The sequence below is a fragment of the Rhipicephalus microplus genome, chromosome 2 (assembly GCF_043290135.1).
Source record: "Rhipicephalus microplus isolate Deutch F79 chromosome 2, USDA_Rmic, whole genome shotgun sequence".
In the NCBI taxonomy this organism is placed as follows: domain Eukaryota; kingdom Metazoa; phylum Arthropoda; class Arachnida; order Ixodida; family Ixodidae; genus Rhipicephalus; species Rhipicephalus microplus.
This window is the reverse complement of record NC_134701.1, coordinates 216,150,345-216,172,399: the sequence shown is the minus strand read 5'-3', so window position 1 is coordinate 216,172,399 and position 22,055 is coordinate 216,150,345. Positions and strand designations below refer to the sequence as shown.

Sequence of the window (22,055 nt, the reverse complement as noted above, 5' to 3'; positions counted from 1 at the left end):
GACTCTTGGTGGGACACAGGGTTACCACGTTCGCTCTTAAGGGATCGGCTTGAGTCTTTAATGAGGTAAATAAAGTTCTTACAGGCGATGTTTTTTTTGGTGCAACGATGACACTGACATCTACGACGAAGTTGTGAAGCACTGCATGAAGCAGGAGAAGAAGGAGGAGGAGGAGGAAATAAATAAGCAGAAGGACAGGGAGGTTAGCCCGTTCATAGACCCGCCGGCTACATTGTGCTGGGGAAGAGGCTGACGGGAGTAAAAAATGATAGAAAATAGATTTTGTAAAGAGATCTATACTGATTCAATGGTATGACTGCAACACGCATGACTTACCACACGGGTACAGTTCTTCAATACCGTGCCGCTACATCATTGCAGTTTTTCACAGGGGCTTCCACTATTGCTGAAGCAGGATTGCTTTTCGTTCTGTGCAGTGTAAAGTGCTTAAGGCTCAAATTGTGTTAGTTAAGGTTAAAATGGTGTTAACTAAGACGTTGGAGGATATAGCCTATTTTTATAAAATGCATGGCGATTAATGAATTGTGTAGAATATCAAAATGCATTTCCTCTTTGGACTATATATGGGATAGACAGATGGAGAGCGAACTTTATTAGAACCAGAGGAATTACTGCAGGACCCTCTAACGAGGGGCCGTTGTAACCGCTGGCTGCGCCCACGTAGAGGACAAAACGCCATGACGCTCCACCCGTTCCTAGGCCCTCTGGACTGCCTGGCGTTGCCTGCTGAGTTTCGTACTTCTTATGGCCTCCTCCCATTCGGTTTCACTTGAGAGAGGGTTGTTAGGCAGCGCGGGACATCGCCAGAGGACGTGAGCCATACAGCAGAAGGTTTAATTGCAGTCAGGACAGCTAGGGTAAACGTCCGCGTATATTTTACTTGGAAATCACCGCGACCGGAAAGACCTCGTCTGCAACATTCTCAAGGTAGCTGACTGCGCTCTTCTGAGCTCCGCGTTAGGAGTAGTATAAATTCTTCTGTCAAGTTGACAATGCGTGGTTATTTCAATAAATGTGAGTAGTTCATCTTTCTGCTGAGTCTCTTCCTGCCCCTCCGTAGCCTCCAGACCGTCGCGGTGCGTAATTTTTCGCGCACGATCATGGGCCACCTCGTTGAGGTTTGGGAAGTCTTGGAGAACGTTCTTCCCCCTGTGTGCGGGAAACAAAGTGATAACATGATAACCTGGACAAGCCCTCTTTTCTGTAATGAAGGTCACCTCTCGAGCGACGTTGCCCGATTGGTGAGCTCTAATTGTGTCTCTTGAGTCGGTGTAAATGTAAAAAGGCTCTGAGTCGGACAAGGCCAGCGCAACCACGATGTGCTCTTCTATACCGGGGTGGCCGCCTTTACCGAGGCGGAGGAGTGAAGAACCCCCCTTCCATATATAATCGACAGCGCGAACAATCTACTGTTACCGTACACTGCGCCGAAAAACACGGTAGAGTCAATGTCATCACTAACTCTCTTCAGAATGGCTCGTGCACGGGCTTTGCGCCTACCCTCGTTATGTTGTAGATGTACGTTTCGTGGGACGGGGCCATCTAGGTCGCCCTTGTTTCCCGACTGAGTGTTGTTGGCCGTTCCTCTGTAAGCCTATAGGAGACATGCCAACCTACTCAAGGATTCTCCTGTCTGTCGAGGTCAACGAAAGCCTAACCACCTGGGCACTGACCTGAGCCTCTATGATCTCGTTGATGTTATTGTGCATACAAAGTTCACCTAGCTTGTCGGTGCTCGTACAGATCGGCAAGCCAAGCACCTTCTTGATGCTCTTACGCATGAGCATATTTAACTTCCTCTTTTCTGTTTTGGTCCATACTAGAGCATACGCCACATAGTTAATATATATTGACTCATGAGAAACGCATGGTACATCCTCAGGAGGTTGTCCTCACTTAAACCCTTCTTTCGGTCGGACACCATTGCGATAAACCTCAGCATGCTCTTCGTTTTGGCGGTAACATGGCTCATTGTTATGGCATTACAGCCCCTCGCGTCTATAAGTGGGCCTAGTATCTTAACTAAGTCAACTATAGAAACTTTTCAACCACTCACGTATAATGCCACAGATAGCTGGTTAGTAATAGCTCTGATTTACTGGGGGACAGCTTAAGACCCTCTGGGCACCAAATGATAATGTCATCTGCGTAAAGTGCGTGACTTATGCCCCGGAGGCCAGACAGTCTGTCTGAAAGACCCTTCATCACTATATTGAAGAGCAGTGGCGAAATGACTGATCCCTAGGGGGTACCTCTAGGCCACAATCTGTACTCTGTCGACCGAATCTGCTCTATCTGAATACAGGCAGTTCTGGTCATAAGGAATGACCTAACGAAGGCCTGGAATTTGACTCCAAGGCCTATTCCGGCCGTGGCCTGCAGTATGTATCGATGGCACACTGTGTCAAACGCCTTAGCGAGATCCAGGGCTAGAATATCTCGCACGTCCCGAGTGCCATTATCAAATATTTGCTTCCTCGGCTATAAATATAACATCCTTCGTTGATAGGCCATGTCGAAAAGCCACCATATCTTGCGAGAAGGGGCCCTTACGCTTTATATACCCAGAAACTCTCTTCAAGATCGCGTGCTCTGCTACCTTGTTTATGCACAAGGTTAGCGATATCGGTCTCATGTTGTCCAGACGGTTTTTAGGGTTTTCTATTTAGTATAACCGTGACCACTTTCCATGCGTCAGGCACCTGTCCTTCCTCCCATATCCTGCTGACCTCCGTAGTTAAAGTTTCCGCGGCTTTATCGTCCAAGCTACGTAACAGTCTGTTAGAAGCCTGATCCAGCCCCAGAGCCGACCTGCTGCTTAGATTGTGCAGCACATCCCTGTTCTCTGATTCTGTGAAGAGTGCATCCAGCTGCTCCACATTCACTCACTCAATCTTCGGTTAACCTTCGTCTTATGTCAGCCCTGTAGGGAGGTATTTGTTCACAACTGCATTTAAAAGGGACTCTTCAGTACCACCCTCCTGTTTGTGCCTGTGAATGATCTTACAGATTGATTGTCTTTGATTTCCCTTAGAATTGCACATTATTTAGCTGCGTACATTATACATCGTCTTGTGCTCTGTCGTCCTTGTTACTCACAGTTCCATTGGCACCTGAGCAACGTGATCTGGTGGAGTCCAACGTGACGTCAGTGACACTGCAGCTTGGAGCCTGGAAGAGTGGCGGCTGCCCCATCTCGTCATTCACCATTCTATATAAGCCTCAATCGAATAAGGACTGGTCGCCAGCAACGAGCGCCCACTTCGTGCCCGACCAGCAGCAGCCAGCCATACTCGTCATACCTGACCTCATGCCCGCCACCTGGTACGATCTTCTGGTAACGGCGCAAAACGACGCGGGAGCTACAGAGGCCGAATACGTGTTCGCCACGCTGACCCTTTCCGGAGGTGAGACGGAGCACAGTTTGTTTCTCCAAACAAGCAAACGTAGCTTACGCGCACAAATTTGGTCTGCGCCTACTTCGCAGTAATTGTGCGTTGTCACTTGGTCTGCCACGAAACGTAGAAGCTGCTGCTACTTTACACATAATAAATCCAAAGCATATATAAAACATTTGGAGAATTCTCGCGTGTTACAGATTTGGATGAGCTGTAGAATATGGAGCTAGCCATTTTTGGTGATGTGCTGAGGTGACTACGGTTGCTAAAATGGCTTCTGGGCTTGTTGTAAAATACGGTTGAAATTGAAAGCGCACAAGACCAGGAAAGAGAAAAGACTTGATACACAGACAGCGCTTGTGTGTCTAAAGTGCACTCTCTGTCTCTATCTTGGGCACTTCCGTTTTCTATCGTCAAAATGATTTCAGTCTCTGGAATCCATTTGTGTAGGCTAGTATTAACGTGCCAAATTCATAGTGTGACCTAAATATCACTAAAAATATCACATTTCAAGATGGAATTTAAATAATCTTTAGTGTAACGAATGAGATGGTGAAGTGACATGGGCGCAGCCCTTTTAAGTAGACCGCTATGGTCCCAGCGGAAAATACTTGTACTTCTGTCATCCTTATTTTTACAGCGAGAGATCCGATCACAACAACGGTTGTTTTTCGCAATATAGTTGTCTGCCGCTGCCACCGGTGCGCATAAACACTACCTTGTTAGAAAAAAGCTAAGTAAATAAAAAATATCATTGACAAATTCTGATTTTAACCAGTATCCCCTGCTTGCCAGCCAAGTAATCTACCACAGAGCAGCGCCGTTTTTCTATTCTTTTTTTCTTTGTAGCTACTGAGCCGTCCTGGTGCTCGAAACTCCGTTGCCAACTGACTTTAGGGGCTGCAACTCCACTCCTTGAGGCGACCGATGTCACATTGCCGGACAGCCAGCCATTCATGCTGACGGCCTCTTACGGCAAAAAAGGGAATTGCGATAGTTTCGGTTTTCGAGCGAACCAGTCCGCACGTCACTCGCGTTGCGCCGCAGCCATGGAGTGGGTACGCGGAGCGCGTTAGGCCGCACCCGGCTGGTAGCGTTTTCTTTTTTTTTCTTTGGTGAGTGCGGCTTCGCACCACAAGGCGCCGTCAACTGAAATGTCTCTGTTTGTGCATGTTATTTTAGGGCCGAAGTTTCTTGGGCCGTGGGTTGTTCCCTCCTCTGTAGTCGTGGTAGTATGTAGCCACCTCTAGTTCATGAGTTGCTCAATACATGGCATTGCGTGTTTATGTCCTTCAGAAAAATAACCAGATAATGGTTTTCACAGCATATCCACGACGTGAACGATGATGTGTGAAGTGAAGCGTCCATTCATCCTCCCGTGTCTCCACCTGTGCATGTGTCCGTTCGTTCACCCGTCCATCAAACCGTCCGTGCTTCTATCTAACCGTGCGTTCATTTATCTGCCCGTCGATCTGTTCGTCCGTCTGTCTGTCCGTCTATGCTTCCTTCCAACCGTGCGTCGATACGTTCATACCTCCGTCCGTCCGTCCGTGAGTCCATCTGGGCGTCCGTTCATCTGTCTGTTCGTCCGTGTTTCCACCCGTGCTTTGGTTCGTTCGTTTGTGAGTCCGTCCGTCCACGCGTCCGTCAGTCTGTCCGTGCTTCAATCCCTCCATCTGTGCGCCCGTTCCTCTGTCCGTCCGTCTGGACGAATGGATGAACGAATAGACGCTTCACCTCACTCATCAACATTTACTTTGCTGTGATTTTTCGGTATTTTATGGTACGTTATCTGGGTGCCTGCAGACGCCCGTTCCAACGAGAGGTTCACCTCCTAAATATTGCTTCCGCATGAGACACGCCACCTTAGATCATATTTTATGGCAATGCACACAGATACAGTAAGTCATTGCAGTCTCCCCAAAACAGCCTGGGATGCGGTGAAGAGCCGCGCTGACCAGCTCAGATCGGGCAGATGATATATGGGCCATCCAGGGAGCACGGGAGGCGGCTGAGAGACAGGGTTTCTCCAGCAGCTCTGGCGCGGCTCAGACCCACGCCTCAATTCGTTGGTTTTAATAAAATTTGCTCACTCACTCACTCACTCACTCACTCACTCACTCACTCACTCGTGCATAAAGCAGGCTTCATGTCGGAAGTGAATCACAATATAGAAGTATAATAGAGTCTAGAATTGAAAAATAACCACCTGGCGTCATTGCATGACGAGTAGGTAGTCGAACGCTCCAACTGATTACAAAAGCCTCTGGCATAATTCTTGATCGTCGTCAGCAGCAGCCAAAAAAAAAAGGAACTGCGCAAAATTTCCTTTTGAAAGTGTGTAGCGGGTACCACGTTTCTGCGAAGAATGACCAGGAATGGCACAGTAAGTGGATCCTATTACTACACAAAAAGTATGACAATTTGCGGTACTGCAGGTATCCTTCAAATGCGTTACAGTTGCAGTTCTGGTAACAGTACCGAAAAAGTGTTTAAAAGCGGAATACATAGCTGTATGTTTCACTGCAAATGTCGTCCAATGAATTGCCGTCCAATGAAAAATGGTGAATGGGATTCCCACTCTTTGAGCGTTCACTGTAACTGAGCTGTTCGTTGTGTGCAGGCCTGTCGTTCTTTTTTTTTCTTTTTTTTGAGAGAGTTTAAAAACTGCATGTCTGAAAAATGTAAGGTGTCTGTTTGAATATCTAATTTACTTGATGATATGTAAAACTTAACGTCCCGAAACCACCATTGGATTATGAGAGACGCCGTAGTGAAGGGCTCCGGAAATTTCCACCACTTGGAGTTCTTCAACGTGCACCAAAATCTGACCATACAAGCCTGATATCTAATCTACTTAGAGGAAATTCTTGCTTTTATTCTGTGTCATGATTTTGCTGCTTGTGTTTTATGAAGTGACTGTTGATACGCAGGCACAGTACCACCTCCTCAGTGGACGCAAGCTGTGGATGCACAGCGCCGCCAAATCCGCTTAATTCTTCCCATAGTGTCCAGTTTGCTGGTTCTGGTGCTCGTGTCGGCCGTTGTGTGCTACGTATTTTGCCGTAGGAGACTCTCGGCAACGCCACGAAGGCATTCAGGTTAGTCCTTGAGTATTACTGAAAGTTAAATTGAAAAACGCATGGTAAGCTTTTTTTTGTGGAGTACGCGAAGACTACAGCAAGCAAGAGACAGACTTAACCATTTTGTGACTGAAAGAAAGAAAGAAAAAGCTGGTAGACGCTTGAGCTTCACATTCAGGTGCAGATTGTATAGCTAAGATAAGCGTCGTGCGCATCACCATCTCACCTGCCACACTTCGCTTCCAAGTACATGCCTAAACCGTGCTATAAGGGAACGAACTAATGCACGCTTAACATTGGCAGTTTTAAAGTATCGTTAAATGCGTGTGGCGAGCACAGTTAAGTGCTCTCTACGCCATGGTTAGCCTTTTTGTGAATGCGGAAAGGGTGCACTATGCGTCTGTTGGGCAGCATGCAAACCTATGATAATATGCACTCTGTTGATGGCTCCGGTGCTGCTGAGGATCATGTCAGTCTTAGCGCTTTCTAATGCTAGACTTTTAAAACGAGCTCGTTGCTCAATTCATTTGATTTGGCGTCTTGTGCGATTCAGTGTGTGATGTCCTGAATCGTCCCACGAAGATAGGCCTGTAAGTGATGGGGAAATGTAAAGACGGTGAAGTGTCATTTATTCTTTGTGCCGACACGTTGATTTTTTTATATCGCAGAAGACTTAGACGAGGCACAGCAGGTGACAAAGTCTATCGATACGGTGCCAATGAGTGTATGGGAGAAGCCCAACCAACAGTCAAACTACAAGGACCAGGAGCAACATGCAGCCATGGAAAGGGAGCAGCTGTACTACCCGTCTCCCTACGATGCCGGAGGTCGTCGCTTGGCGCCGCTGTACGCGCCTGAAGGATTGCACTCTGGCTGGGCGTCGGCGCGAAGCCTGAATGGTGCAGCGGAAGAGCCGGAGGACGAAAGGACAGGGCCGCATCACACGTACGACGTCCCTTTCTTGCGCAGTCTTCCAAACTGTCGGCAAGATTTGGAACAACAATTGCAGGTACGCTGAGATCAGTTACGCAGTATGTATTGCTGTAAACTGCATTGATGTATTGAGTCATTGTAAGATAGCCTCTGCGTATATGATAGGCTGATACCACCTTATCATCTTTGCATTGTTTTTAGATTTATATCTTATTCTATGAGTTCACTTAGGAACGAAAAAAAATGACCGAAGTTTCCCGATTGAGAACACTTTAGCATGCGGAGCATATATGTTGAACTGCGATAAATGTTGTTTGTAATTTGCGACATGCGTGTGTGTTATGAGTGAACACGTGTGAACACGAGTGAACACGCACGCACGCATGCTGTGAAAGAAGATGTTTATTGATGAGACGCTTTGGGTATTTTGAGCAAGATGGCCTTACGGTACGTAAAGTGAAGGGTGAGTGGGTCTGGTTGCAGCGATCGAGTGTCGAAATTCGCAAAGACGTGGTCAATGCACGTCTCGCGAACCGTGGTCGGATGATGTTTGCCGTCGTGCGTTGCTCGTTTCAGCGAGTGCCGCGGCTCCACGTAGTCGACCAACCAATCGTCCTTGATGACGTCGACGTTGAAGTCGCCAACAATCACGAAGGGTCGTCGTTGCGGTCGTTGTTTCAGGTATTATTCCACGGCTTCGTCGACGTACTTCTCCACGGCGGTACGCGACGACGTATCCCTGCTGTTGCGCGACATGTCCTGACGCAGAAGGAATCAGCCCGCTTTTTTGCGCCGACATTTCCACGCCCTTTAGCATGGTGACGCCGAGCATGCCCAGGACAGATTCGTACGGAACGTCCATATTTTCGTCGAGGATTTGAACGATTGCCTTGTGAAGGTTAGACATGCCACGGTCGGCCTTGTTTACGTAATCGACTACGTACGTAGTGCACGCGTAGTGGTCCAGTATGACTTAGCATACATTTTCACCAGCGACATCGGACATGGAGCGACCGCACAAACCAACCTGAGGGCGGCGTGCCCCGACACTCGGTTATTTATAGCGAGCGCCGGCCCCAGCCTGCGCATGCGCGCGTTAGCACACAGCTGGCGCACGTAAAACTAAAGGTCGTGCGGCGCGCAGAGGGGAGAAGCGAGCGCAGCGCGCGCTGTGTTGAGAGAAGGAAGAGATTCACAGATGGCTGGCGGAGGAGGAGGGGACGCTGCGGATGGCGACGGCGCATGACTAGCCCCTAGTATAACATGCTCCGCATGTAAAAAATGACAATAGAGACACCTTCAGTCTGCATGCTTCGAATAACATCGATTCCCAAGCTCCTAAAGCCATGGTGTTTTTCCATGCATTTTTCTGACCGGTTCGTAACCACCTAGTTTTATGACTCACTCAGCAGGCATCACTAGTGTGAGTGACAGACAGACAGCAGTGGAGTGACATGTCCATAGAGCCAATGGGACAAAAATTAGACGCGTTGATAGCGCCGTCTGGATAGCGGCGGCAGTTGTACAAATATGAGAAAATAACAATTTTCCTGACAACTGAACAAGTTTTTTATGATATTCTGCACTCAAATAGCTTCTCTGAACAAATAATAACTGATAATATTATTTGTGTATTTTATAATCGCGTATAAAATGAACTGGGCTTCAAAGCACCAGAGCGTTCTGATAAGACGGCTAGCCGTTCGCATAGCAGACGACGTCATCGTCGTCTGCTTCTGCGTCATGGCTGTCCCTCGCTTGTTGGAGCACCTTCCTGTCTGACTTTCTCTCGTTTACTTATAGTACAATGCAGTAACCCACTTATTAGTAGCTCACAAGTATCTTGCATACTTACTTTAGCAAGTGAGTGATGTCGCATGCAGACCGAGCGAAACGTCAACGCTGATCACACAAACTTGCGGCCATAAATTGCTTTATTGCAAGTCAATCGTCGTTTACATAAAATAAAGGTCACGTAGTAACGTTTTACCATGTACAGCAGTGAACAATATGCGTGCATCATTGTGCAAACAAGGTACGTACTACGCATAGCTCCAACGCAGATGCCCGGAGCACAGAAGCTGTCCAGCACTGGCTGATATATCCATTGCACTCCACGAAACGTTTGCTGCCGTAAGTAAAGGTATACTGATAACGTTCCAGCACTTCTGAAGCTTGAGATGTCGTAACACCTCGTTGACAGTATTCGGCAAACTTTCTGTCATTAATATCAGCGTATCCGCGTGCCTCTCACGAGCAGTGTGGCACGACTGTTTTCTGGTCCGCGCTGCCACCTAAATTGCGTCACTTTTCAATTTTCCAGGGGTTTGCACCACGCATGCTTCTGAATGCCTAAAACTAAATGAGAAACGGTTTCTTATTCTTACCTTTCTCAAGTCTTACAAATTAAATTGCCAAAAAAAGGCTTAGATGGCGTACGTTTGCCATCGCCGGCGGTGCGCTGTCGTCGTTTCGATGATGGCGACGCCTCACTGTGCGGACGCGAACCTCGAAACATGCCACGGGCCTGGCTTCGCCTCCCTTGTCATCATTCACTCCGTGGATATCCTTTGTTTGTTTTTTTTTCGATCAAGAAACTCACTGGCAGAGGCTGGCTGCGTCAGCGTTGCGAGGCGAGAGAGAGGGGAGTGTAGGAGAGTATTGAGGGGAAGGGGACGGGATCGCGCAGTGAATTGTAGACACCACAAGACTGAAAATAAAGGGGTACAGCACCCGGTATATGACACTACGCATCTAAAACTGCGACCATTAAATGCGTCTTTTTTTTGTACATCAGAGCTGTAATGCCCAGGTTCGATTATATGGCCCAACCGTCTCGCTTAAACTAAATGCTTATCTCCGCTGCTTGCGTAAGTTCGACTGCCGAGTAAACGTCCCTTGTGTAGCCGTACGCGTTCGCCTGCGTGCGTATAAGCAATATGTTTAACTTTGTAGTATTCACTAACAAAGACAAGTATTACCACGAAGACCACGGCAAAATAAAGCTGACAAGACTTGTTAGTTATTTTGAAACGAACAAGTTAGTCAACATGGAAAAACTATATTATTAAAGAGACTAGCCTAATGAAAAGCAAAAGAGCAAACAATGCACACAGCTTATTTTGCTCGCTGTTACTGTATAGGGACTTCGACAATCGAATCCAGCTTTATTGAGGTTGGCGTGCGCTTTATTGCGTGGACGTCGTGTGATATACCTTGTAGATATTTATCACAAGATCTTTCGTTATTTACTATTGTGCTCTGCTATCTCCATGTTACGCAACCGATCATTTTCAGCTGCATTATGAGGACACGCTGGTGATACATGGTACTCCGAAATAACTACCACTAGTGTACTTTGTATCAAGTTCCTGGTTGTTAGCAGTTTGTCTCCTTCTTGGCTAAATTTAATTATTCACGGGAAATATTTTTGTCTTACTCTGCTTACGTGCTCTGTGCGCACTGCAGGGCAGCTGCATCATAAGTAAAAGTAGCCCGTGCAATGTTACAACGTCGCAGGGCTAAACTTAGCTGGGACTTACATTAGGAAGGCTGGAATTACCAGGGTAAAAAAGAGGCTGCAGTGTCTTTAGCTTTTTTGTATATAATATTGCTCCTGTTTACGCTTAGTTATGCCGTGACAGCACGCCAATGACACCTGTGCCGCATGCAGGTGATGTTCAACGCATGACTCACATGAGGGTATGTGTATTAGAGATTTCGATTATTAAGTGCAGGACCAGAGAATGCAGTGAGAACATTTTTTAGAAACTTGATGCGCTGATTAGCTGTCACTTAAAAACAAAAAAAAAACAGGTAGTCTTATCACCTGGAGAGATAAGTTTAAAATTATGCGAAATCATGAAGCTGCATGTCAAGCACGGGAAGCCTCTCATGCGCCAGTGATTGCTGCTGCATACAAATGCACGTTTCGTGGCGGCTGGCAGTAAGCTTACTGGATAATTATAAGGGCGTGCCTTGATGCTTACGCTATACGTGCTATAGCGTAACCATTATTCAGTTGTTCCAGCCACTAGTGTGGCTTAATATATAACTAACGTACGTTTACGAGGTCAGTCCTTTATATAAAGTCACAGTTTATTTCGGATGTAATTGGGTTAAAAAGCTCACCGCTTCGAAACTCTGGTGTTTTGTTGTTGTTTGCGAGTGAAAAAGTCAGCGTTGCCTGTGAGCGCTTATTCTAGGTACGCCAAATACATAAATAGCAAGTTCGGATTCAGTCAGAATGGGACTCAGGTCATCTGCGTGATAAGCACGTGAGCCGTGCCATTGGTTAAAACTGCACCAAAAAAAACGAACAGAAATGTCATGTTTTGAGAGAGGTCTGGTAAACGCATCAGAATCCCGACAGGCATCGAAACACGTTCATTCGTCAACGAGTGGGTGTGTTCATGGCCCGCTCATTAGAAAATGGGCAGACATTCGCAATAATCATCACCAGCAAAAGCATCAACAGATTGAGCAGCAGCGTCTGTTCACGTGTATCATTACGCGTGCGTAGGGGGCCCGTAGTTGATTCGCAAAAGGAAGAATTAGGATGTAGTAGGCAATGCGTAACGGTGCTTGCAGGAGGCATACTAGGATAGTTTGAAACGGCCAGTGTTAAGCCCACAGACGATCGTTTCCTCATGGCACAGTTGCGGTATACTCGTAGAACTGAAACTAGGCTAGCAATTGAGAAGACGATGTGCACCGACATGCACCGGGCCCTCTTGCCTAATCGCGTTCTCTTCTTCAAGGCGAAGCTCAAGCATGCTTGAAGTTTATAAACATACCCTGGCTGATTAACAACTAAATCACAATTTTTACGGTTTGTTTTTAACCCTTTAATGAAATAATAATGAGTTATGGGAACAAAACAGAATTTATTTTTGCGTTTTTCAGCGTTACAAAGCAATCTTAAATTGATACCCCGTTACAAAATGATCTAAAAATCAATTTTGGTGCATACCTTTGGGTATGGCATGAATTCGCGATATGCCTCAGAAGCGACTATCTTGCAACAAGAACGTACTTCCGAACGGCATAACATATCGTGTGCTAAGTCTTGGGTGTGTACACACCGAATAAACAAAATTATTGACGATTGAACATACGTGACGCAGCCAAAAACGAACGATGTGTAAGCTTTATATAGCACCTGCTTTGTGCTCTGTGCCATCAGCTATAAAATATTTGGTCACACCATACTTTAGACGAGAACGCGCTAAGGTTTTCTTGCTGAAAGTTACGTTTTGCCGACGACTTGGCTGCCGGCAATAAAGCGTCACGCATTTCGTGACTTGCTTGCTGGGTGTTTTTTTGGTATGTATGTAATTCACGACACTCGGCAGTAAAGGTTCGAATAAGGCCATCATGTGGCTATAAGAAATGTCTAAACATACAGTTTACACATTCCAATATGTTGATTTCTTATTTTTTTTACAGATGAACGCAGAAGATGAGTTGATGTCTTCAACAGAGCGCTTTGAGAAACACATCTATTCTAAACCTGGTGAGAAATAGGACTTGCCGATAATTAGATTCATTCGACTCATTCATGGTATTTTATTGCCATCTATTTCATTTAATTACCTGATTTTCCTCTAATAGCCACACTAATTTATTTTCTGGAAGCGACACCTAATACTCGATGAAATTTAGGCATGAGAGCGTTCTCTGTTATGCATGTTGTTAAAACGTTCTGTATTAGCCATTAGGCTCTTCTAACTTCATTTTGCTGAACTGCTCGCCGTTCGTAACATATGGGTTCTGTGTATGTTCTTCGAACCAGAACGCCATTTATGCAAGAATACACAAGCCAACTTTGTTGCCATATGATTATACATGTGTAGTAATCGTGCTTCGTGGTATCTTCTTGCGCTGTTTCTCTTTTTCTTATACTTTTTGCAGTTCTTTCGGAAACGCACGTAAGATGCTAGACATAATTTTGGCGCAAAGCTTGAGAGCTCATACCAGGAACGACAAGTTAGGACAGCTTAGACAGCAACTAACCCTATGACAGGTTATTCTATAATACGCAATGTGACTCGTGCAAACGCTTCTTCGATCTTTTAAGTTTGCAGTTTCATGGAAAAAACTCTGTACATTCACTCTCTAGAGGCCATTGTTCATACACATTAGATTCCAAAATAATCTGAGGCACATTCCGCAGTTCACTCAACTTAAATATACTCCATAGATTTATTTGAAAAACTGTGCAGCACACGTTTTGTATACTTGCAAAACTCTCCAGCACACTTTTTTGTTTGCTACGCAGCCATAGTATACATGTCACCAGAAAAGTGCAGCAGCCTCAGAAAATCCCTTCAAGCCGGGAACATCATCGAAAGCTATCCCAACGGAAACGCCTCTTACGTTTATTCGAGACCCAAGAAAAAGCACTGGAGAAATCACGATGAAGAACTGCTCTACGCTGAGCACAAACTTCGCAAGCTGTCGAGGTTGGTGTGGACGAAAGGCACATCATATTTTAGTTTTGAAGTGCTCTAAATTTAGTCCAATGTGGATGGTTAAGCACTGTTTTACCGGGTATGATGCAATATGTACGCGTATATCCCCGAGAAGAATGCATTCACGTTATCATAAGCAGCAATTTTTCATGCACCCGACTTTTCCTCACTACAACAACCTATTTGCCGCTAACGAGTGGGCTTCAAGCTTCAATATAGATTTTCAAAGGTTGCATGCTGAGGGGACCGAATTTCTTAAGGCTGTAGAGTAAACCTTACACCTCCCGTGCATTTTAAGACTTCTTCAAGGCCAATTTTCGCTGAAAATGATGTGTACAAACAGATATGCTTTATTTTATTTTATTCATTGGTATTTGTTTTTTCAATGAACCTACAATTGCAAATGTATTACACCTGTGTTTTCAATTTTGCATTTTTGAACAAAGCAAACCACTTTTTTTGTATTATTTTGCAACCAAATCTTTCTAAAAATGGAAACTACCTGGCATACATGTTCTATTTTACATCAGTAGCTTCGTAATAATGTTTGGTTTATTGTGGCAAAAGTCAGCCTTTTGTTTTAAGAAGTTCTTTGATAATGTGGCAAACTTAACAAAACATTATTTTTTGATAATGAGGTTTGGAGATGAAAAACAAGTTTATTTCACGCATTATCAAAAATAAAGTTATGCTGAATAATTTAATTACTAGTAGCTTATCATATGGTTATCACACAAATTTCCTTTTTCCTTTTGTTGTTTTCATAATTCCCTAGCTTATTCTGGTGAACCGCTATTGATGGCGATCGACCTCAAAAATGATAACACAGTGTAGCGCTTCGGTGATACACTAAACGACCTTGAGAACGTCTGCTGGTTCTATGCAGGCATTTTTAAAAGTTACAATATTTTGAAAGAGAGCAGTTCTGAAAATTTTCATCTCGATGGACACGATAAATTGTGTTCTCGGCGAGCGCCATATTTCTCCCGTATTTCTTGCAGACACAGCTACTCGTAATCACGTTTTATATAAGCTCCACGTCAATCAAGCTATAGGCATAGTGACCACAGGTAACATTTTCTTCTTACGGTGACGTAATATGAGCACAAAGCAATACTTACGGAAGTGCACCCGCATGAGTGATTCCGGCCTCGTTTGTGTTAACAGCCAAGTGTGTCAATTGCCAAGTATACTGCACTTTCTAAACGGTTTCTTTGAGTTGTCAAAGTGAGAATATATTTTTCTGCTGCAACAAAAACAACAGAAGCGACACTACACTAAATAGAAATGCACCATGCAGAACCGCATCCCCTGTCTGTCTTACATACACAATGCAAGCGAACTCGGCAAATGCCAGGCCTGTTAAAAAACTGCGCTGTGTGCATTTAGGTAATCGTATCACTTTTTAAAGCTGATAAGCATGAAGAAACTACAAGCTTTGATTAAAAAAACACTTCACGCAAAAAGCTCAGGTTCTGCATAGTTTGAGAAGAGAAAGCCTTGCCGCTGGTCAGTTAGCATTGAAAACGTGTTATGCCTTGCTCAATTACGCACGTAAAAAAGACTTAGGCTCCTAATATTGTTGGGAAAAGCCATATTAGTAAAAATAGGCAAAAAAACCTAAATTTACTTTATTTTCATACTTTACTCTACTCTGGGCTTCTAAAAAGCAATCTAAAAGCTCAATGATAGCACGTATTGGCATACTGACACCTTAATAATAGTTCTATACTAGCGCATTCTATCTTTGCCTGGGTTGGTGTGCGGGTTCCCCATACTGTCGCTAGATTGGTATTTATTATACTACATGCATGGCATAGTGAAGGGGTTGATAGGTTTTACAAATGGTTGGTTACTATAGGTTTCAGTGTTAAAACACGCGAAACAGTTGGATATTTAAAAAAGAATCAGAGATTCCATGTTCAACCTTTCGTTATTTCGTATTGTTACGCGTGCTACTGTTTCCTAACAAGAACATCAACATAATTTGTTCTGATATTTCTTAAGACAAAAAGAAATAGCCATCCGCATAGTGTTCAAGAAATTTTCGTTTCAATAAATATCATATGCATAAAACGCTTCGCAGGTACGCCGATGAGCTGAAGCAGGCCCAAATGAGTGCGAAAGACAGTGTCTTGGAGACCGGTGTCGAAGCATACGAACTGTCCGAGGCCGAGTGTGACATGCCCACAAGACGCTTCGCCATGCAGAGATAGGAATAACACCCTTCCACAGATGCATCTATAGTGTGGCTGTCATTTACTTGTGCCTCGTTGAGCGCTGCTCGAAAACGAAAGTGATCACGTGTGCCATGAAGCGGGACTCTTTCGTGGCGAACATGCTGCCAATCATGCCAATGGACAATGAACTGTACGCTTGTGGCAGTCACCATGTGTTAGCCATGATTTTACGGTAAGATGTTCGGAGTGACTCTGAATAGGTGATAGCGATAGTGAGAACGACGCGCCGGACTGCTGACACTGAATGTGGCGCGCAAAGTTCGGACTTTGGAAACTTGACCCATTTTTCGATTTAGAGAATTCATTACATGCCCGAAGAAGAGGAACAGTTTCTGTTCTTCTGTAAACGAGCGTGGATGTGCTGCTGGAGTTGTTGTTCTAGAAATTGAAATTGACTTGTGCAAAGATATAGTCCACAAGACATCATTCAATAAGCTTCATCAATCAACACTGTGTTTGTTTTTATAGGTAAATGCCTATTAACGAGTGGCTTTTTTTTATAATTGGTGTGAACTTACTATCGAGAGGGCATGCATGAATACGCTACGACGGAAAAGAAAACTTTTTTTGTCGGAGTTTTATGTGGTGTAGCTTGGTCACGTGGCAATAACTAAAAGACTTGTTTTAACACTAGTAACTTGTGTAGTACCTGTAATCTGCAATCACTTTTTACACCATTCCAGGCATCATATTCTTCCTTCAGCCATTGTGCTCTATTGGCTAAGGACACAACTTATATGTCTCACGATTCTATTTTACAAATAGTCTTTCACTGTAGGCATACTGGGGAAAGAAAGCATTTAACGTGCAGCAATTTCGATCACATTCTTATGTTACTAGTGTCTCAAATGAAATTTTGGTGTTCGTACGAAGAAAGGAACTCTCACAGTATGATGGCGCCTTTTACGAAATGAACTACGTATACGATTTCGCAAAAGCACTTGTTTCTCTTTTTGAAAATGCACCAGCGATCACATAATGGGAATATATACACATTGATTGTCTGGAAGCTATGGGGCTTTTCGTAATTATTCAAAGGAGTAAATGAACAAGCTCTGGCTGTGTGATACGTGTATGTGTCACGCATTGATTAGCGTGTTTTGCAGTGAATATTCTCATACGCTACGCGATGCTTTCTACGTGTTTGTTTTTATTACGTCATCGTTGGTGTAATTTAATGTGTACTAGATGCATAAGTAATAACGTCGTAAGTGAGCCTTTAGGGGGGAAAAGCAGGTCTCTGTTTTATATTATACTATAGGCTGTATATATGATGTCCAAATACTTCAACGTTAGAATGAGGAGGTTTATGTTCTGTTTTATATAAAATCCACAGAGAAGCCATATTTTCCATTCAATGTTGACAAAAATAAATCACGTTGGAATACCTTTCTGTAGTCTATTTTGTAGAGAGTATTAATTTCAGAACATGTAGATACAATATGTACCGTTAGATCTACGGTTCACGGCCCTCTGCTGCTCAACAAAGATTCGTAGAAGCTGCTATGGTATAGTGCAGAAACTGCCGACATTGAAAGAGCTGCCGTAATAAATGTTGGATAGGCATTTTGCACGTAGCTCTTTCAAAGCATCAATCAGGATACTGCAAAATATTAAAATAGATACAACCACCCAAATTTCTAACTGTCGTGCGCAGCAGGAAATTTTATACTAACCGCCAGTGCCATATATTAAAAAGAAAGTGCGTAAAATTTATTTCTGAAGTGTGCTTTGTGGACGCGGAATCCTCTACAGCCCTCTTAGAACGTAATTCAGCCTTATATTGAAGATGCCTTGAAAAAAAAAACTGCCACCCACGCATGACAGTTAAATATTTGGACATCTGTACTAAAACGTCTATGAAGCAAAAATGCGACCCTACCCTGATACATTAATGCGCAAAGATAAGAACGTGTTAGGTGACCGCATTAGCATTATATTCTCTAAACAAAGCAAGGTAACAACAACAGTGATGGCAACCTGACAATGGGCCTCCCCAGGAGCTTCACAGTAAGTTTCCTACCCGTTTGTGTATCGATGGCTGGGCCATAAAAAATGCACGGGCCTGTACGCAACCGATTCTAGCAGAACGTTTATGGTTGGGCACCAACTACACGTCGGCAGGCGCGTTTTCGGGTGCGTTCAGCGGCATATCAAGGTAGAGATGCTGGGTAAGGGCGACAAGATATTGATTGATATTTGTAGTTGAATGTCCCAAAACCACCACAATATTATAAAAGGCGCCATAGTGGGGGGCTTTGGAAATTTTGACCAGTTGGGGTTCTTTAACGTGCACCCAAATCTAAGAACACGGGCCTACAGCATTTTCCTCTCCGTCGAAAATGCAGCCGCTGACGCCGGGATTCGATTCCCCGACCTGCGGGTGAGCAGCCGAGTACCTTACTCACTATAGACCCCGCGGCGGGGCAAAAAAAAAAAGAGAGAACAGTATAAACGCGTGACATCAGTCATTATTAACTCTCCTAAGCCGCCTGTACAGCAAATACTGTTGAGAAGTAGCCAATATCAAATGCAAGGTGATCGAGTACTTGTATCCTAGAAGAACGCTACATTGTCGAAATTTTCGGAAACCTCAACGACGGCGTGCGAATAATCATATTGTCAGGTTATTGTGACGTTAAAGAAGGGTGCAGGAGTAATTGCCAACACGCAACGCTTTATTTAAGTGAACTTTGCGAGCAAAAGGAAAACCCGAAGCATACAAGCTATTCATTTTGTGCACTCATAATTGCAAACAGGGCGTCGGCCGTCGTCGAACGCATCAGCCATCGAACCTTCCGGACTTAGCACTGATGTGCGCGTAAGCTGTGCATTAAACAAAACTATATTCACGTCCTGTGCGTAATAAGGCCAGAATTTCCTTAAACATTTGCGAAGCTTACCGAACATGACAGCGCTGCCTGCACCACGAATTACCAACAGTTCTAAAATAATTACGATAAAAGACGCGCAGCAAACGAGGGTTTTGGAACGCGAAATTCTAAGAATTATTGTTAACCCTGAACAGCTACTAAATGTTTTTAAGATGATGCGCGCACCTTGGTAGCTGCATATTTTAGTAATTGTGGGCTCAATGACGATGAATATGAAGAAATATAGCACATTGTATTAGACTCAGCTTTCAACTACCAACTTGTTATGGAAATCAGATATTGTCACTTAGCGCTATCATACGCTCTCATCACGCAAGTGTTTCATATCTTACGTTGTTATCTGTCTGACTTGAATTTACAGGTTTTTCCTCCGAAGCAGTTTGAAACGCACTTCTGTGGCTTTGTGCTGTAGTATGGAAATGCCACGCAGAATATTTGGCTGCTATTCTGGCTTGAACAATGATTGTTCTTCTTTTCATGAATTGGGATTTTTGGTCCACTATTAAGGCCGACGGCGCCGAATTTTAGAGGCAATTGACGGGCTTTATTAACTTCCTGAAACCATGATATAACTATGAGAGACGCCATATAGTCACGACCAGCTGAACTTTGACCCCCTACGACCTACTGGATTTCTGTTAAGTTCACCTAAATCTAAGAAGACAGGCCTCAAGCCTTCTCGTCTCCATCGATAATGTGGCCGATGCAGCCCAAATTCTATTCGGGGACCTTCGGGTCAGCAGCCAAGCATGATAACCACTAAATCAGTGTGGCGTGACTTTAAATTTTCTTTGACACAGTCTAATCAACTTTGTGTGTTAAAACTTGCAGTGTTGCCCCGCCGCGGTGGTCTAGTGGCTAAGGTACTCGGCTGCTGACCCGCAGGTCGCGGGTTCAAATCCCGGCTGCGGCGGCTGCATTTCCGATGGAGGCGGAAATGTCGTAGGCCCGTGTGCTCAGATTTGGGTGCAGGTTAAAGAACCCCAGGTGGTCAAAATTCCCGGAGCCCTCCACTACGGCGTCTCTCATAATCATATGGTGGTTTTGGGACGTTAAACCCCTCACATCAATCAAACTTGCAGTGTTCGCTGGAGGTAGCGTCAAAATATCCCTGGGACCTTGAACATGAAATAATAATAATAAATAAGCTCAACCGCTTTGGCCTGCCGACATCGGATGCTCTCGGTACAGTATCGCTTGCCGTGGCGTTACCGTCAGCTACCTTATCGCCATGCGGAAGCCGAGCGTGGTCTGCGGCAAGTGTTGGCGACAGGGGTCGAGATTAAGCGTGCTTGCTTTAAATCACTGTGCAAGAGTAGAATGTTTATCACTCTGTTCACAAGTGCGTTTTATGCTAAAGCTTTTCCCGCCAGTTTAATGGCATGGTATACATGCGTCAAGGAACGCCACATGAAGAAAGCCAGGTGTCAGTAAAAACCAGTAACTAAGGAATTGAAGTTTCGGGAGTTTCCCATGTGTTTCACGCCCTCGTCTGGGACAGGACTCGTGAGTACGTGATACCGCCACTGCAACCTTTAAGGCAACGGCATCACACTAGTAAGTGACGTTTGATTTCCTTATTGGCTTGGGGTTTTTACTTTTAAAACAATAGGTTCGTCATTTCATTGTATATGAATGAGTAGCAGAACGCTTATGTGCGAATACAATGAACGTGGACCAGTTGAAGCAACGTGAAAGAATGAACAGCCAGTTTAATCTTCCAGACAAAAGAACGAATGCACCTAGCAGCGATAAAATCTCTCGTAGTTTAATAAGCCCCATGTATTGTAGTATTCACGGGCTAATTATATTAGCGAACAAGGTGTTTGCTCAAAAAAGGGAACACAAGCACACGTCAGTCGACGACAAAGAGAACTAGATGAATAGTGCAAACTGGAGCGAGCGAACTGGTTAGATTGCTTTGCGTTTCATAAAGTTAACTGAAGCTGCAATATTAGGCGCGCACGGGAATGCGGGACTGCCGGCGGATCTAAAACGAGAAGCGAACAGCCATGCCGACTCGCCGAAGCTTTCCAGCTGTCGCAGATGGCTTGCAAGTGCATGCAGTGCTTTTTACGGCCTTAGCAGGGCGAGAGAGGGGGCGTGCTGGAATATTATCACGCTTGAGCATGTTGACGACCATTAAGTCAACAATGACATCGATGGCGAATTTTCACTTAAAGGTTCACTTTATTTGTTACCGCAATCAAAATGGTCCGAATACAGGCAAAAATTCGAACACAAAGTCCTAATAACAATAGACTGGGATTATCGTGCACTGCCATTCGTGTGGTTTCATTTTCTTGAACTGTGAAGCTGTGAAGCAAGTAATTCCATATTCGAAGAACCAAGAAGCTATAATCAAAATATAAATACTATATATGTACCACGAAAAATTGGGAAACGCCGCTACTAACCACTGGTTCACTAAAAATAAACGCAACAGTTATCCCTACAACAAATGATGCAAAGCGCTGGCGGTGAGCCGAAGACCTCGAGTACGTGCACACATCAGCAAAATGAGACGGGACGCACGACCGGCGACCTGCAATATAATAGGGAGGTTTAGAATTGCGCACCGCGAGCCCTTGCGGTGCGGTCGCATGCGCCGTAACGCGAGCCGCCGCTCGCGTTCGTGGCCCGCCCAGAGAAAATTCGAAATAGCGTGCGCTGATCGCGGCCCGCCACGAGGCCCGAGAAGTGTTGTGAGTAGCTTCTGTGCATTTGGGTTTGCGGTCGGGGCGAAAGTTCCTAGGGGGAGCAAACGCTATTTTATATAAAACCTAAATGGCGCCCACAACTGAAGCAACGTCCGCAACACGTGTGAACGTTATTCTAAACCTCCCTATTAAATCTGCATTGCTGCGCCGTCTGACGTCGTACGTCACCGAATGGCCTATTGGTTCGCTTCCACCAAAAGCGTTTTCACTAAAGACATCATGCACGGAATGCACCTAACGCTGAATGAAGCACCACTGTACTGCAGGACAAAATAAGTTATACATAAATAGGT

General features: G+C 44.7%; 1 protein-coding gene and 1 long non-coding RNA gene across 2 annotated transcripts in view; both read left to right on the top strand.

The window, feature by feature from the left end:
- Positions 1-17,537, top strand: part of LOC142774850 (cell adhesion molecule Dscam1-like) — a 331,807-nt gene extending 314,270 nt beyond the window's left edge. The window contains exons 22-27 of the mRNA XM_075875992.1: positions 3,123-3,428; positions 6,353-6,520; positions 7,171-7,511; positions 12,884-12,950; positions 13,716-13,899; positions 15,995-17,537. Of these exons, the coding sequence (XP_075732107.1) occupies positions 3,123-3,428; positions 6,353-6,520; positions 7,171-7,511; positions 12,884-12,950; positions 13,716-13,899; positions 15,995-16,124 (1,196 nt within the window). The 3' untranslated portion in view covers positions 16,125-17,537. The remainder of the gene's footprint in view (positions 1-3,122; positions 3,429-6,352; positions 6,521-7,170; positions 7,512-12,883; positions 12,951-13,715; positions 13,900-15,994) is intronic.
- A 2,832-nt stretch (positions 17,538-20,369) lies between these two features.
- The window catches only part of LOC142774843 (uncharacterized), a 374,795-nt gene continuing 373,109 nt past the window's right edge, over positions 20,370-22,055 (top strand). The window contains exon 1 of the long non-coding RNA XR_012886578.1: positions 20,370-20,599. This is a non-coding gene — a long non-coding RNA (uncharacterized LOC142774843). The remainder of the gene's footprint in view (positions 20,600-22,055) is intronic.